Source organism: Sarcophilus harrisii, chromosome 3 (assembly GCF_902635505.1).
Source record: "Sarcophilus harrisii chromosome 3, mSarHar1.11, whole genome shotgun sequence".
Lineage (NCBI taxonomy): Eukaryota > Metazoa > Chordata > Mammalia > Dasyuromorphia > Dasyuridae > Sarcophilus > Sarcophilus harrisii.
In genome coordinates, this window is record NC_045428.1 from 526327462 (window position 1) to 526342434 (window position 14973).

At 31.7% G+C, this 14973-nt stretch overlaps 1 protein-coding gene across 2 annotated transcripts in view; it reads right to left on the reverse strand.

Moving 5' to 3' along the window:
• COG6 (component of oligomeric golgi complex 6) overlaps nt 1–14973 on the reverse strand; it is a 106649-nt gene that overhangs the window by 61072 nt on the left and 30604 nt on the right. For both annotated transcript variants that reach the window (XM_031961974.1, XM_031961975.1), the window contains exons 6-8: nt 13648–13730; nt 13020–13090; nt 9858–9951 (exon numbers count right to left, since the gene is read on the reverse strand). In XM_031961974.1, the coding sequence (XP_031817834.1) occupies nt 9858–9951; nt 13020–13090; nt 13648–13730 (248 nt within the window). The remainder of the gene's footprint in view (nt 1–9857; nt 9952–13019; nt 13091–13647; nt 13731–14973) is intronic.

Consider the following 14973-nt stretch of genomic DNA (forward strand, 5'->3'; position numbering starts at 1 on the left):
TGCTAAGAATAAAGATTGACAATTTTCCCCTAACCTGAATTCCTGACTCTGGCTGATTTTAAAATACGCGATCATCATAGGAAGTTGATAATGGAAAAATTATTAGTGATGCCAAGGCCAATACAACAGCAGATGTCCAGACTTCTTGGAAAAGCCTAATCTCTCAAGGAAAGTATATGAGGAAAAGTACTAAAGGGAAGAGAAATATAACTAGAAGTTGTTGAGAATGGCTAATCTGTCAAATGTAGTTTTCCCCTCAATTCCACACTTGTATGTCATATTTCAAGATGTGTTCATTTTATGAATAAATCTGGCAAAATTATTTCTAGTGATCACAGAAATTCAACAACAATAGCACCTGAACACAAATTTTCACATCTCTGATCAGAGCTTGGAATATAATGAACTCTGTGTTTCTGAAGTAGTGTTAAAATGATAACATTTCAAAATTTTTCTGGTTAGTTTAAAAAGAGAACTAGTCTTTTTAATACTCTATTTTGTCTAATTGAAAAACCTATATATCTGTTTAAGAGTATCCCCAAAATCTTAGTGCTATAGTACTTATATATACACTATCTAAGTACTAAGTACTGTCCCTTAGTGTTATAGACTTTGCTATACCTTGTAGAGAAAGAAGATAACTAGGAAGGAAAGTACATTTTTAATTAAAAATGAAGAAGGAGTGAATTTCTGGGAACAATACATTTTTACATCCCTGAAAATATTGAAAGTCTATCTCAACCATCAAAGTATGTTTTATTTCTTTGTATACTACTACAGAAATGGTATATTTTACTTGAAAATGCACCATGAGGACCAAATGTTTAAATTCTATTTTCTTCTCTGTACATATATAAGTACGTGTAATTATTATGAGAGCTAAATACAAAATGAGTTTTCTAAAAGATGAATCAATTCTATTAACTAATTTAAACTTATCTTTGGTATGGAAGATTAATTATAGATAATGGCAAACAATCTCACTTTTAAAACTTTTTTTCTTGATTAAATTAATCATCTGCCAAGTGCTTATGGCTTGCAATGGAAACAAATATATTTAAAATTTCTATTTCTAAACATACTGATTCCTGTGACTAAGTTCTACACAAATAAGAGCAACTAGTATATGTGAAACTATTAGGTTCTCTAGAAAATTTACTTTAAAAATAATGAAGAAACTAACAAAAACTAGGATTGAATCCGTAAAATATTATGATAGAGCAACAGAAAGCTTATATTAACATTTAGCTTTTATTTTCCTGGAAACTAACAATTTTCTCTATGATTTCCAATTTTGCAGCAAAAATAGATACCTCCATTCATTTTTGCAGCAAAAATAGTTAAGACTGCAATGAACCTTTAAAAATATAGGAAGATATTTGAAATATCTTTTCCCATAGACAGCAGAAAACCAATATAGAGACTTTGTGTAGATCAAATATACAAAATTCCATTTAACATGTAGAATATGATGAAATTTTATTAGATTCTAAAATGTTTAGACTAAGAATTTTTTTAAGACAGTGGTTTTTCTTATAATAAAGTTCCAAGATTCCTTTCAATTTTATATCTATGTTTTTATAATAATGAAGGCAAAATGTAAATAAAATTTGATAAATGATAATATATTTCTTAACATTTTTTAAAATGGATGGCATATACAGTTCCCTTTAGAAAACAATAAAGAGAAAAAAATGCAAAACATCAAATCTTGGTTTTTTAATAAAAAAAAAATCTGTGCATTGTATCTTATTAAAGAAAAGAAAATATGTTTCTATTTGAAATTAATTTCATTTAAAAAACTTATAAAAAACTGAATATAGGACTTGAAAAAAATTTTTTAATTAGGACTCTGACACTTACTATTATTTATTTGAATACTGTCTGATATGTATGACATATATGTGTCTGACAGAAATGTAATCTTAAACAGCAAAATTTTATACAAATTAATATTTTATTTCTCCCATTATAGGAATGAATATGGACATGAAGTTCAAATAGCGCCATCTTGTGGCTACCTTAACACTTATCACTTATGTTTTATTTAACAATAAGGAATATGCTTACTAAAGAAAATTCCAACTTGAAAGGGCCAAAGGGATCATGGAAATTATAGGATTTACAGCTGAAAAGGTCCAAATGGATCATCTCTGGTTCAACCCCCTTAGTTTACAGAGAAGGCTTGATCAGAAAGCAGAAACTACTTATCCAATGTCACATCAGTAGTTAATAAGCACCAGAACCAACACTTTTTACTCCAAAGCCAATTCTTTTCACTGTACCAACTAAGCTGACGAGTATATATGTCAGTTTCAGCTTGAAGATCTCTGGGAGCAGAAATGGGTTCTCTTTTGGGACACCCCATTCCACTTATGTGCAAGCAATAATTATAAGGAATTTTTATTTTATATTCAGCTCAAAGCTGCCTGTCGACAAATTCAATCTCTTTTTCTTAGCTGTCCTCTGGGGAATCAAATCAACAAGCTTAACCCTATCTCCATGTGATAGTTTTCCAGTACTTATAGAGAGGTATAGCCTCAGCTCCCCTTCCAGTTAAATAGCTGTGGGTATTTCAATTAATACAGGTATGGCAAGGTTTCCAATCCCCTCCCATCCCAGTCAGTTTCTTCTCATAGAATCCTTCCCCTGAGAGCACTCTAGTTTGACAATGTCCTTCCTAATATTTGAACTTCAGGACTGAACAATTCTCAAGACATGATCTGTGAAGTGATACCTCTATCAGTTTGGACACTTTGTTCCTATCATGCACCTGGTCCATAGTAAGAGTCTAGTAAATGTTTGTAGAACATCCGAATTACAGCTCTTATAATTCATTTTATAATAAGTTTTATGGAAATCACTTTCCTAAAAGGAAGGGTTTGCAATGTTTGTATGTTTGCAATGTAGGACTTTTTAAACTGTAACTTATATTCCCTTTGTGAATGTAAGCTAGACAGACAATAGTAGAAAAAATATACATACATACACACTTACACAAATAATTAAATACCTGTTACCCCCTCTTACATGAAATACTGAACAGAGCACCAGGCCTAGTAAAAGAAAAACTGAGTCTTAAATATGTACTAGCTGTGTGATCTTGTTCAAGTCATTTAATCCAGTTTGGCTCAGGTACCTCATCTGTAAAATAAGATGGAGAAGTTTGGGTAAACCACTCTAGGATCTTTGCTAAAAAAATCCTAATTGGGATTACAAGAAATCAGATACTACTGAAAAACAACTGAACAATAAGCATTGAGTGAATATTTTCTAGGTCTCTTTAGGGTCTAGAGATTGGCTCAGGAGAGGTAAAAAAATAAATAAAAAAATCAAGCCAAAAACTTAATGATAAACCTTTATTCCTTGTTCAGTTATGAAGCCCATTAGGAACTAATGATCACTTGTACAGAGGCAGGAACCCCTAGGCTCTGGGAATGTTTCCCAGATTCCAAGTCAAAGCCAGGAGAGCCAAGGTCTTTATCTCTTTGAGAGTAGCCATAGAGTGAGTCAGATTCTCTCATTCTTTGTCTCCCTACTTTGCCCTTTCAACCAAATACAATTCTTGAGGATCTTGAAGCACAGATATGGGACCAAAAGGTACAAAAAATGATCATTTTATTAGCAGTCACAACAGAACAAAATCAATATTTAGGCTGGATGGTACAACAAAAAGAGAACTGTCACTAGAGCTGGAGGACCTAGGTTTAAATCCCACCTCGAATGCATAGGCAGTCACAATCTTATGGGCTTCTGGTGCCAGTTCTATAACAATGGGAGAGTGGGGTGGATTATATGATTTCCAGTGTTCCTTCTAGCTGTAAATCTATGATCTGATGAAAAAATCTAAATTGACAATAATTCACAAATATTCAGTAAAAAGATATATCAACAGTAGAAGCAAGTCAATAATCACTAAAAAGAAGTAAAACCATAAGGCATAAGTCAATGACATGAAGGTATATAAATATGAATAGAAAATAAACATCAACATTAACCAGCAATATTATTAAATGTATAAAATACCATTTAAATGTATTCATAAATATATAAAATATACATGTGAATAAAATAATAAAAAAAATGTGAAAAAAAAAAGAGTATAGCTAAGTTATAACCTTGTCACCATCAAAAACTGGTTCTTTGAAGGAACTTGATCCATGTCTCTCTCCACACAGTTTTTATTATTGGGCTCAGTGAATTATAATTCACAAAGATCACAAAATACATATCTGTAAGCAGAACAAACTTCACATGATCACTACTCTATGACCAAGAGAACCAAGAAAAATTAATAGATGTGGTAGAGGGGATTTTTCCTATATAAAAAAAGAAAAAGCCAAGAAGCCATTCTTATGGCTGCTCCCTAAATCCTCCACAAACTAATACTGAAGTTGCTCAGATAGCTAACAGAGACCCACCTCAAGAGATATGCTAAGAACTCTTACCACTACCTATCTCTAGTTTTCAGAAAATCCTTATCAATTCTAAAGAATCTTAGAATAAATCTCACTTGGAAACATGCAGACTCTTTTTCCCCTTATTAAAGAGTACACTTTTGTCACAAGAACCCTTATTTAGGAAAATATGGCCAAAAAATGAATAAATTAAAATAGGCAGGAGAAATTCTCCTTTTAGTTTGAAGAGAAACAATCTCAGAAAACTATAACTAGTTCGTTCTATCAGGGGAGTTTAATCTGAAATTAACTTTTTTGATTGTTATATCATACTGCTGACTCATACTCAAATAAATAGTGGACTAAAATATCCAAATCTTTGTCAGATAAATTTCTTTCACATCATTCCTTAATCTTGTATTTGCACAAATGATTTATAAATCCAATTTTAGGATTTTATATTTATCAATATTAAATGTATTTTGATTAGTTAGAACTTTGCTACCTGCCAAAATATTTTTGAATCTCATTTCTATCAAGTCTAGCTATCTGCTATACTTTTATATTATTTTAAATTAGACAAGTTTTCATCCATACTCAAACAGATCGGTGATCTCATCAATTTGGTTGCTCCCTTATATAATGAGGACTACAAAAAGTCATTCCCTAATAAATAAGTGGTCAAAGGATGTGAATCAAAAAAATTTCAAATTCACAATTGCAAACCATCAATAATTATATGAAACAATGTTCCAAATTGCTAATAATAAGGGAAGTGCAAATCAAAACAACCCTGAAGTTTTACCTTTACCATGCAAATTGGCAAAGATGACCAAAAATTTGGAAGACTCAATGTTGGAGGGATTGCGGGGAATATATAATGATAGTGCATTGTTGGTGGAATTAGGACAACCATTATGCAAAACATTTTGTAATTAAGCAGTTAAAAATTATCAAAATATCTATACTCTCAGAAATCCTACTACTTTGGTTTTAAAAATAAGTCCCTACATACACAAAAATATAATGGTGTGTATGTGTGTGTGTGTGTGTGTGTGTGTGTGTGTGCATGCGTGGGCTAAGCCTGAGTAAAATACTGCGGAAAAGAGTAGATGTCCAACCATTTGGGAATAACTAAGCAAATTGTTGATGCAGAAACAGAACATTACTGAAACATTAAAAAAAAAAAAAACTGATGCATATATAGAGAAGCAAAGGATTACTTATATAAACAGTAAAAATTGAAGCAGAAAAAAAGAAAGGGGGATATCATAATCAAATTAAGGGAGCATGGGAAAAAATTAATTGTCAAATCTATGGATAAGGAAGAATTTTTGAACAAAGACCACAGGATGCAAAAAACAAACCAAAAAAAAAAAAGATAATTTTGATTACATGAAATTTAAAAAGTTTTACACAAACAAAACAAATACACTCAAAATTGAAGGAAAGTGGAAAAGAGGAAAAATTTACAGCAAGTTTCCCTGATAAAAAGTCTCATAGAACTGAACGAATTTATAAAAACAAGAGACATTTTCCAATTAATAACTAAAATGATATAAACAGGAAGTTTTCAGAAGAAATCAAAACTATCAATAATTACACAAAAAATACTCTAAATCACTAATAATTAGAAAAATGCACATTAAAGCAACCTCACATCTACTAGATTGACTAACATTATAGAAAAGGAAAATGAAAATTGCTAGAAGTGAGGTGGAAAAATTGGAACACAAACTCTGTAAATGGAATTGTGAACTAGCTAGCTATTCTGGAAAGTAATTTGGGACTACATCCAAAAGCCTATAAAATGTGTATACCCTCAATCCAGTAATATCATTATGAGCATGCATTGTTATATCTATATCCCAAAAAGATCAAAAGAAGAGAAAAAGAACTCATGTATATAAAATTATTTATAACATTTTTTTTGTCATGGCAAAGAATTAGAAACTAAGGAATGCTTATCAATTGGAGAATGGCTGAACAAGTTATGGTATATGATTGTGATGGAATACTATTGTGCAGTAATAATGGTAGTTATCATCAGGGCAGGGTTAGAGAAAATTAGGGAGGGAAGGGAAGAAAAAAAGGGGAAAAAAATAAATTTACACTATTACTGTGGTATGTGTTTAAAAGCAGCTTATACATAAAAGATTTGCAGTTTCAATTGCAATCATCTTTCTGTTTTATTGTATTATGGAAATGTTTGTTTTATTCTATAAATTAAAAATTAAATAAAATTTTTTTAAAGAAATTATGGGATGGATGGTTTCAGAAACACCTGAGAAGACTTAAATGAAGTGATGCAGAGTGAAGGGAGAAGAAATAGGAAAACAAAGTACACAGTAACAGTAATATTGTAACAATGATCAACTGTGAAATACCTAGGTATTTTGATCAATACAATGATCCAAGTCAGTTGCAAAGAACTTGATGAAAAAAATGCTATCTACCTCTAGAGAGAGAACTGACGAACTCCTATGTGTAGATTGAAGTATATTTTTTCACTTTATTTTTCCTGTCTTTTATTTTTTTAAGCAACATGGCTAATGTGGAAATTTGTTTTAGATATATAATGATCAGATTGCTTGTCTTCTCAATAGGTGGTAGTGGGATTGGAAAGCAGGAGCGAATTTGGGATTCAAAAATTTTAAAGTGGACACTAAAATATAACTATATAGCTATATGTCTATATATAAAAGTTTTCAAATATTCTTTGCTATATAGGACAGTTCTTGAATGCCAAAGGGAAATTTAGGTGATGTAAATACAAGATATCACTAAAATTTTATTTATTTATTTATTTGTTACTAAGACAATATGACTTGTCCATATTCTATCAGTTTGTCACACGGGGACTTGCGCCCAGTTCCTGAAGACTTTCTTGCTTTCTTTTGAAAGCATAAAGTTGCCAGTGTAGAAAACCTAAATTTACTTTTATCACATGGCCAATCTATTTTCTTTTTTATTAAATTTCCCTGAAGACATCCTTTACTCTAATTCTCCAAATTACTTTATTTGTTACATGTTGAAACCTTCTTATATCCACTACCTACTTTTCTATTGCCCTTTGCGTAATACCTTTTATTTCTCAGAGATTATAACGTTCCATAACAAGAAGCTATACTACAATGTCTGGTTAATATTGGTTTTGAAAAGATGGGGGCATTGTCTGAGAGAAATCTGGAGGTCAATGAAGGATCTCTACAATTTCCTTAAAAATATCCAGCTCACTCCCCTAGCTAATTTTGAAACTAATTCTCTTTCAAGAATCTAAAAATCACTTTTTTACTAAACCCTTGACTTACTTTCCAAGGGAGAAGAGATGGCAGCCAAGGCAACTTGAATGAAAAACTCATCTTTTAAATTGTAAAGGGGAGAAAGATGGAAGACGGAAGTAGCAGTAACTCATAAAAAAGAGAGAAATAATAGAAAATGAATCCACTTTAAAAAGAGCTTGGTAAGAGAGATACATCTAAACCATTTCCATATCATTACACAACTACTGAATGGGATAGGATCAAAGTAGATAGAGCTCTAGCTCATTCCACTAGAGCCTGAGTTATCACATGGGGTCAGTCACTCAAATCAATTGAAAAGTATACATTGTAGGCATTGTGTTAGGCCCTAGGGAAAGTAATCTTTAGGTGCTATTAATGGAGGAAACAAGTATTTATGTAAATACATACAACAAAAGTTAATAAATACATATATACCCAAGGCAGTTAAAATATAAGGTAGTTAGGGACGAAAGGGTATTAGCAGTTGGGGAATCAGCAAAGGCTTTACACAGAAGATGTGTTTGAGAAAGAGAAGATCTCAATTAGGCAAAGAGGGAGTGTATTACAGGCAGGGCAGATGACAAGTATGAGGACCCAGAGACAACAGATGGAATACTGCATGTGAGGAACAAAAAGAAGGTAAGTTTCCTTATATTGCTAAAAGGTAAAATGTACATTAGAGAGAATAATACTGAATGAGAATGGAGAAATAAATTAGGAGTCAGATATGGGACTTTAACTTTAAAAGCTAAACAAGGAGTTTATATATTTTATCCAAAGGCAATAGACAATGGAATTGGTTGGGGAGGGGAGTTATAGTTAGAGCTTATGGAAAATTGTGTGAGCAGCAATGTGTATGATGGACTGTCATAGTGAGAGACTTGAGATGAGGAGATAAGTTAGGAAACCATTATAATAATCAAGGCAAAAATTGATGAGGGCATGATCTAAAGTGGTGGTAATATGAGCAGAGAGAATGGCTATGATACAAGAGATCTTACAGAAGAAGAAACAAGAAGGTATGGTAACAGATTCAGGAGAAAGACTGGAGCTGGATATGTATTCCAAATCTGCCCACCTAAATCAAACCAATCTATACATATCCAAATTGTTCAAGGACATTGAGAGAGATGTCATTTTGGAATGATAAGGCATACACTAAAAGAAGGACTTTTTCTTTCATTATGCATCTTTATGTTAAATATTATTCTGAAAACCTGTCTTAGCTCAAATGATACTATCCTTCAAATTACCTCATCTCTCCTTTCTTCCCCATCTATTTCTTAGAAGCAAAGTTTCCTCACAGCCTTCTTTATGACTTTTTCACCCTACTTCAAGGATTTATAAATTAGCCTAGGAATAAGAAAGTAAATACAATATGTCTCACAAGTGTTAGTGACCTTTTAAACTTAAGCAGTTTGATTTTAAGCTTTAGTTTAAAATAGTAATATAACTTTTGGGACACCCTGTATGAGCTTAACTATATATATATATATGTGTTACTAAATTGAAATATATGTTTTATGTACTAAAAAGTCCTAATGATATCGATATTGCCATCCAAATTAATTATCAATCAGTGTGTTAATTATTAATGTATATTAGCTTGACATTCATGAATACTTCATTATCGTTACCCTTAGAGCTGTTGTTATGGATTCATAATATAGGTGAAACAATATTAAAATAAGGTGCTTCTGATATATCACATCCCAGGTATACTTTCCTTATAAAACATTCTCATCTACAATAGGAAATATTACTCTAAGACTCTAGCATTCAAAATTATTTGGGATGGAAATAATTCCTATGTCTCCTGATGGTAGCGAGGTGCTCACAAAAGTTTTGGCAGGTACTATTCACCAGAGTTCAGGGATAATCTATCTATAGTTCTATATCTCAGCTATTTTGGGATCAGCTTAGTTGTGTTCAGGCAGGCTCATTACCAGCTGGACCAGAGGTATGAATTTTGCAGCAACAGTAACTCTCAAAGATCACTTCCTAAGTTATAAAGATGTCATTTACATCAGTGCAAAAGGACCCATAGTGACAAAATTACAAAATCTTCCAATATTGAGATGTCTAGTAGTAGACAGTGATAAGAATAAAAAATAAGCTCTTCAAAAGGGAAAAAAAAAAAATCTCTACTTAAGAAAGTCAGGAAAATGTCACTCACTTATATAATACAGGTCTGTCCTGCAGGGCTTCCATTGCTTGGGTAAGTACTGGAGCTATGTCACATGATTCTTGTGTCAAAGTCCTGCATTCACCTAAAAACAATCAACTCCATAAATAACATATATAGTAACTATTTTGAAGAAAGGTTGAACTCAATAATATGCTACATTATACTATAACTTTAGATGTCAGATTTCAAACTTTACAAATGATTACTAAATTGATTAAGACCTACACTTTCAATTAAATTAAACTTCCAAACTTGTGATCAATATCAAATTATTACATAAGTTTAGATTAACACATGTGCGATGAAATATATTCCAAACTTCCATTTGAAAGCTAGTCAAATGGGGGAATTTCAAATCTAAGTTTGTCAGATGACAAGGCATTGTGGAAATTACAAAGCATTACAATGTCTTGCTAGCATGGCATGAATGACTTGAAGTCCTGCCTGCCAAACAGAAGACAGAACTTTAAAACAACATGGATTAAATAGATATGTGAATAATCACATCTAACTGGTAATTAAAAACATGGTTATAAAATAGGCTGAATTGTTTTACTCTTTAATTTAAAGAAAAATGATGTTTTTTCTTTCTAATTCAATTTACTGCAACCATTATTTACTGAGTAGCTTCTTTAAAAGAATGTACGGTAGTTTAATATTTGTTCCCAGAACAGTGTGATACAAAATAACAGATAACTGATTTTTGTTTGATTGACAGAGTATACAAAGAAATGTAAGATATGGCCTCACCCATGAAATGTCCAAAATCTAAACACAGGCATATGAAAAGTTCAATAATAAAAGGTTTGAACAGTTATTAGCTGTTACCATAGGCAAATCACTTTATCACTCTATGCTTCAGTTTTCTGAATGTATAATGAAAATGGGACCATAGGGTGATATACACTTTAAACTGGATGATATCCTAGATGCCATCTAATCCAACCCCCTCTTTTACAGATGGAGATTCTGTAGTTCAGAGATTAAGAGATTTGCCTAAAGCTTCAGAGAGTATTTAGCAGAGCAAGGAACTAAACTCAAAGTCCCCTAATTCAAATCCATGGCTTAATTTCCCTGTACCACTGTGCCTCCTTAATGATGATAGGATTTTATAGAGCTTTAAAGTTTTCATAATTTCATTTGGGCTTCACAACAACTATTAAAGGTAGGTAAATACTTTCATTTCCTCTGCAAAATTTAAAGAATTAGAGAAAATGGGTTTGAACTCCATATATACAGGTCAAATTATATTAACTATTCAATAAAATTTATAGAGTTATCTCTATGTACTTTTCAATATTAGATTTTTAACATGACCTAACAAGCACTTATTAAATGCCTATCATGTGTCAGTGACTAGATCAAGCACTGGGGATACAAAAAAAGACAAGCTCATTTTCTGTCCTCAAGAAATTTATAATTTAATAGGGGAGTCAATATGACAATTATATACCAACAAAAATATACACAAGGAAAAAGTAGGGATAATCTGAGAAGGAAGATACTAGTATTAAGGGAGACCAGGAAAGACTTCTTCCTGAAGATGGAATTTCTGCTTAAACTAATCTTAATTACTTGTCATTTATCCCTTCTATGTCTAGGGCCAGACTATTTCCACATCTTGTAGTCCATCATTTAGGTCTCTGGTGGATCTCCCAGCTATCCTCATCTGACTGCATAGTATACTAGGCAACTTAAAAAAGTTCTGGGATAACAAATCTGGCCCTGTCAGTACCAAAGGAGTACAGAATCCAGCAAAATAAGATAATTCTTTGGTTACCTCAGCAATTTACAATTGTTCTCAGATCTTTGGAACATCTTGTTCAGTCTGAGGAAACTATAAATATCACAGTCATTGAAAATTTTCAAGGGCACATATGGAAAGTACTGTCCTCTTAATATCAAGCCCTATCCTGTATGCCAGTGGTTGTCTGATCCAAATATTAAACTTTGGGAAGCTCCCAAAATGCTTCCATCCTTGGGTGCAATAATGCAAGTTAACCTAAACCCTTTATCAGGGTTTTACTTTACAGGGTATTATAAACACTGTGAACACTGAAAGACAATGTATTGTAAGAGACAGGAGGAAGAGTTTTCAATTATTTAAATCATTTGATGGATTCAGTAAAAACTTCCTTCACCTGAATTTGCAGGCTTAATAAAGAAATTATCTAAACAGTGAGGGTCAATGACAGAGTCAGGGCCTCAAAGTAAATAAGTAACATAGACAGTATTTGAACTCAGGGTTTCTTGACTTCAATTCTAGCACCTTATCCATCATCTATCTCTCTCACAAAAGACTGGTTTCTACATGTGGATAATACAAGGGCAAGGGTCTTTGGAAAAACAAATATTCTGACACATGGCAGTTTTCCCTGAATTAGTTGTTCAGATTTGCCTGTAGCAATCTCAGGTTATGATCAATTTATTTCATTCCCAAACATAAAGTATGATTTTTATGAATATTGGCATGTTCATTTTTCCCTCACAGGTGATATTTTTTTTATATTATAAAAATTCAATCTTTTAAAATTTTGTCTTATGAACCTCATTTCCCGCCTTGAATTGTACAGTATCTGGTACATGATAACATTTAATAATGAATTATGAAACTCATATTGTTTAATTGAATAGTTATATCTGACATAATATATGTAACTTAATAAATGTTCACTGCATTAAAAAAGACTACTTTTCTCTTCCAACATTAGAAACTGATTTTTAGCATACAGTTATACTATGAATCTACTTGATTTATAGCCATCATGCAAGGCAAAAATGCCATTTATGAATAAAGTTAGTCACATTTATCAATCTATGTCATAGCAACATGCCACAGGTAGTAGCTTACTGGTCTAACATTGGACTATTTGGCAAACAAAGCATTAATTATACTTGAGCACAAAAAAAAAAAAAAAAAAAAAAAAAAAAAAAAGGAAGCTGGTATGAGATAAAATCTTTACAAAAATAAAAATGACTAAATTTCAAAACTGGGCTAACTTGAAGATCAATGACATTCAATATTTTAAAACTATTTTTTTTGTAGAAAAAGAAATTCTTAAGACATAACTTTTAGTTCAGTATAAATGTAGTCAGAAATTACTTAATATTTTTCATGAACCTTGGCTATCTGAAAAACAAGTAACTTACTTTGAGCCCATCTGTAAAGTCGTTCATAGGAAGTTTCTTGCAGCAAGGCCATCTGTTCCATAATTTCTAAACTAAAAAATTTAAAACATTCATTATGATTACATAAGTGTGAGACAATAGCAACATTTAAAGATCTAACTAAAAAGATAATTAATTGCAATTCAGTAAAGCCATGTCACTTTGTATGACTGGTAGTACATTTTTATGTGTAAAATATTCTCACTTGAATACTGTCAATTATATAATGTCACTTTGTTACCCAAATAAAATGAAATCTTAAACATTTCAAGAGCTAAAATACACTGGGTTCCTCTCTCCATAAACAAGAATAATTCTATCTATGCTCACTCACAGTGTTATATCAAATATCATTATTATTATTATTATTATTATTATCTTGCTGAGTCAATTGGGATTAAGTGACTTGCCATGGTTAATACAACTAGGAAGTGTTAAATATTTGAGGAGACATTTGAACTCAGGTCCTCCTGACTTCAGAAATGATACTCTATCCACTGCACCACCTAGCTGCCCCCCAAATATTATTTTTTAAAGAATTTTAAAGAATTAAGAATGAATGGAGAATGTCAAAAGCAATGTAAATGTATTTTATTATAAATTTACTTACCCTGCGGTTTGTTGGTTTGTTCGCAAAAGGACTTTGACATCATTATGAATTTGTTTTACTCTTCCTAATGCCTTGAAAAAATCCTTAAAATAAATAATATGATTAAAGCATGCTAATTTTTGCTAAAATTTCACATACTCAACCTAAAATGTGACTGTAGAGACCATACTTAAACATCCTTTCATCTTCTTCATGGAATCATTCTAATTCAAAACAAAATTTATATCTTTCTCATCTGAACTCAGAGAATCAAAGAATTTCAAAATTAGAAAGGGCCTCAACAGCTATTTAACTCTATCCATAACCAAAAAAGAATTCCCCTCTACAACATACCAAACAAAGGTCAATCTTTTCTTGAAGAATTTCTAAAAGATATAATTATTATACATATATATATATATATATATATATATATATATCAATAGTTCTGTGATCTTGTCAATGTATATAATTCTTTTGAACAAAGAAGATTGCAACCATCTAAACCTTTTAATCTCCTGTGATTCTTGTACATGTTTTCCTGTGAAATCTCTGTTTTTACATATAAGGGTCCAAAACCCAGAAAGATTTCTCTAGGCATAAGAGGGAATTATATACACTGTTGATTAGCTAATAATAGTCACTCTTGCCATATGACTGACCTTCATTTCTAGTCATACATCTCTCTGATAACATTCCAAATATCAGATCAACTCTATAGGTTTGTTTACTCAGTTGTCTATTATAGTCTGTATCATGTGATTTTTCAGGAAGGAGAGATAAAGCTGAACTTTTTCAATGATTATTGGTCCTTATTTAGAAATGATCTACCTTCTTTAAAGGCTTTCTTTTAAGATCTACCACACACATGTAAATATCATGATTCCTTGAAACATATAACAACAGAAATAATTTTATTCTCTCACCTGACTGTTAAAGTCAAATAAGGTGTTTATCAAATATGGTTTGACACCATTACAGAATATGGTCAACACAAAATCCAAAGAGATTACTGATCCCTATTTGTAAGCCCTTTTACGGATAGCAAGTACCTGGATATGTTCTGTTCGTGAATGGCATGGTTCTAATTTTATTAAGTTCTGGAAAATTGCAGTCTCAGAAATAAAGTTATTATCTTACAATTTAGCACCTACTTTGTTGCACTGTCTACCATTTTTTCCCCAACCAAGCTCCTCAAGGACAATAATCACGCTTTCTCTTTCCTCTGTATGCTTCAGAATGCTTGCTAATCACAGTGTTAGGCATAAAGCAGGTCCTTGATAGAGAGGACCTTTTTTGACCGATTACTTAAGTCAAAATTTCTTCATTCTTTGGAAATGTCTTGTG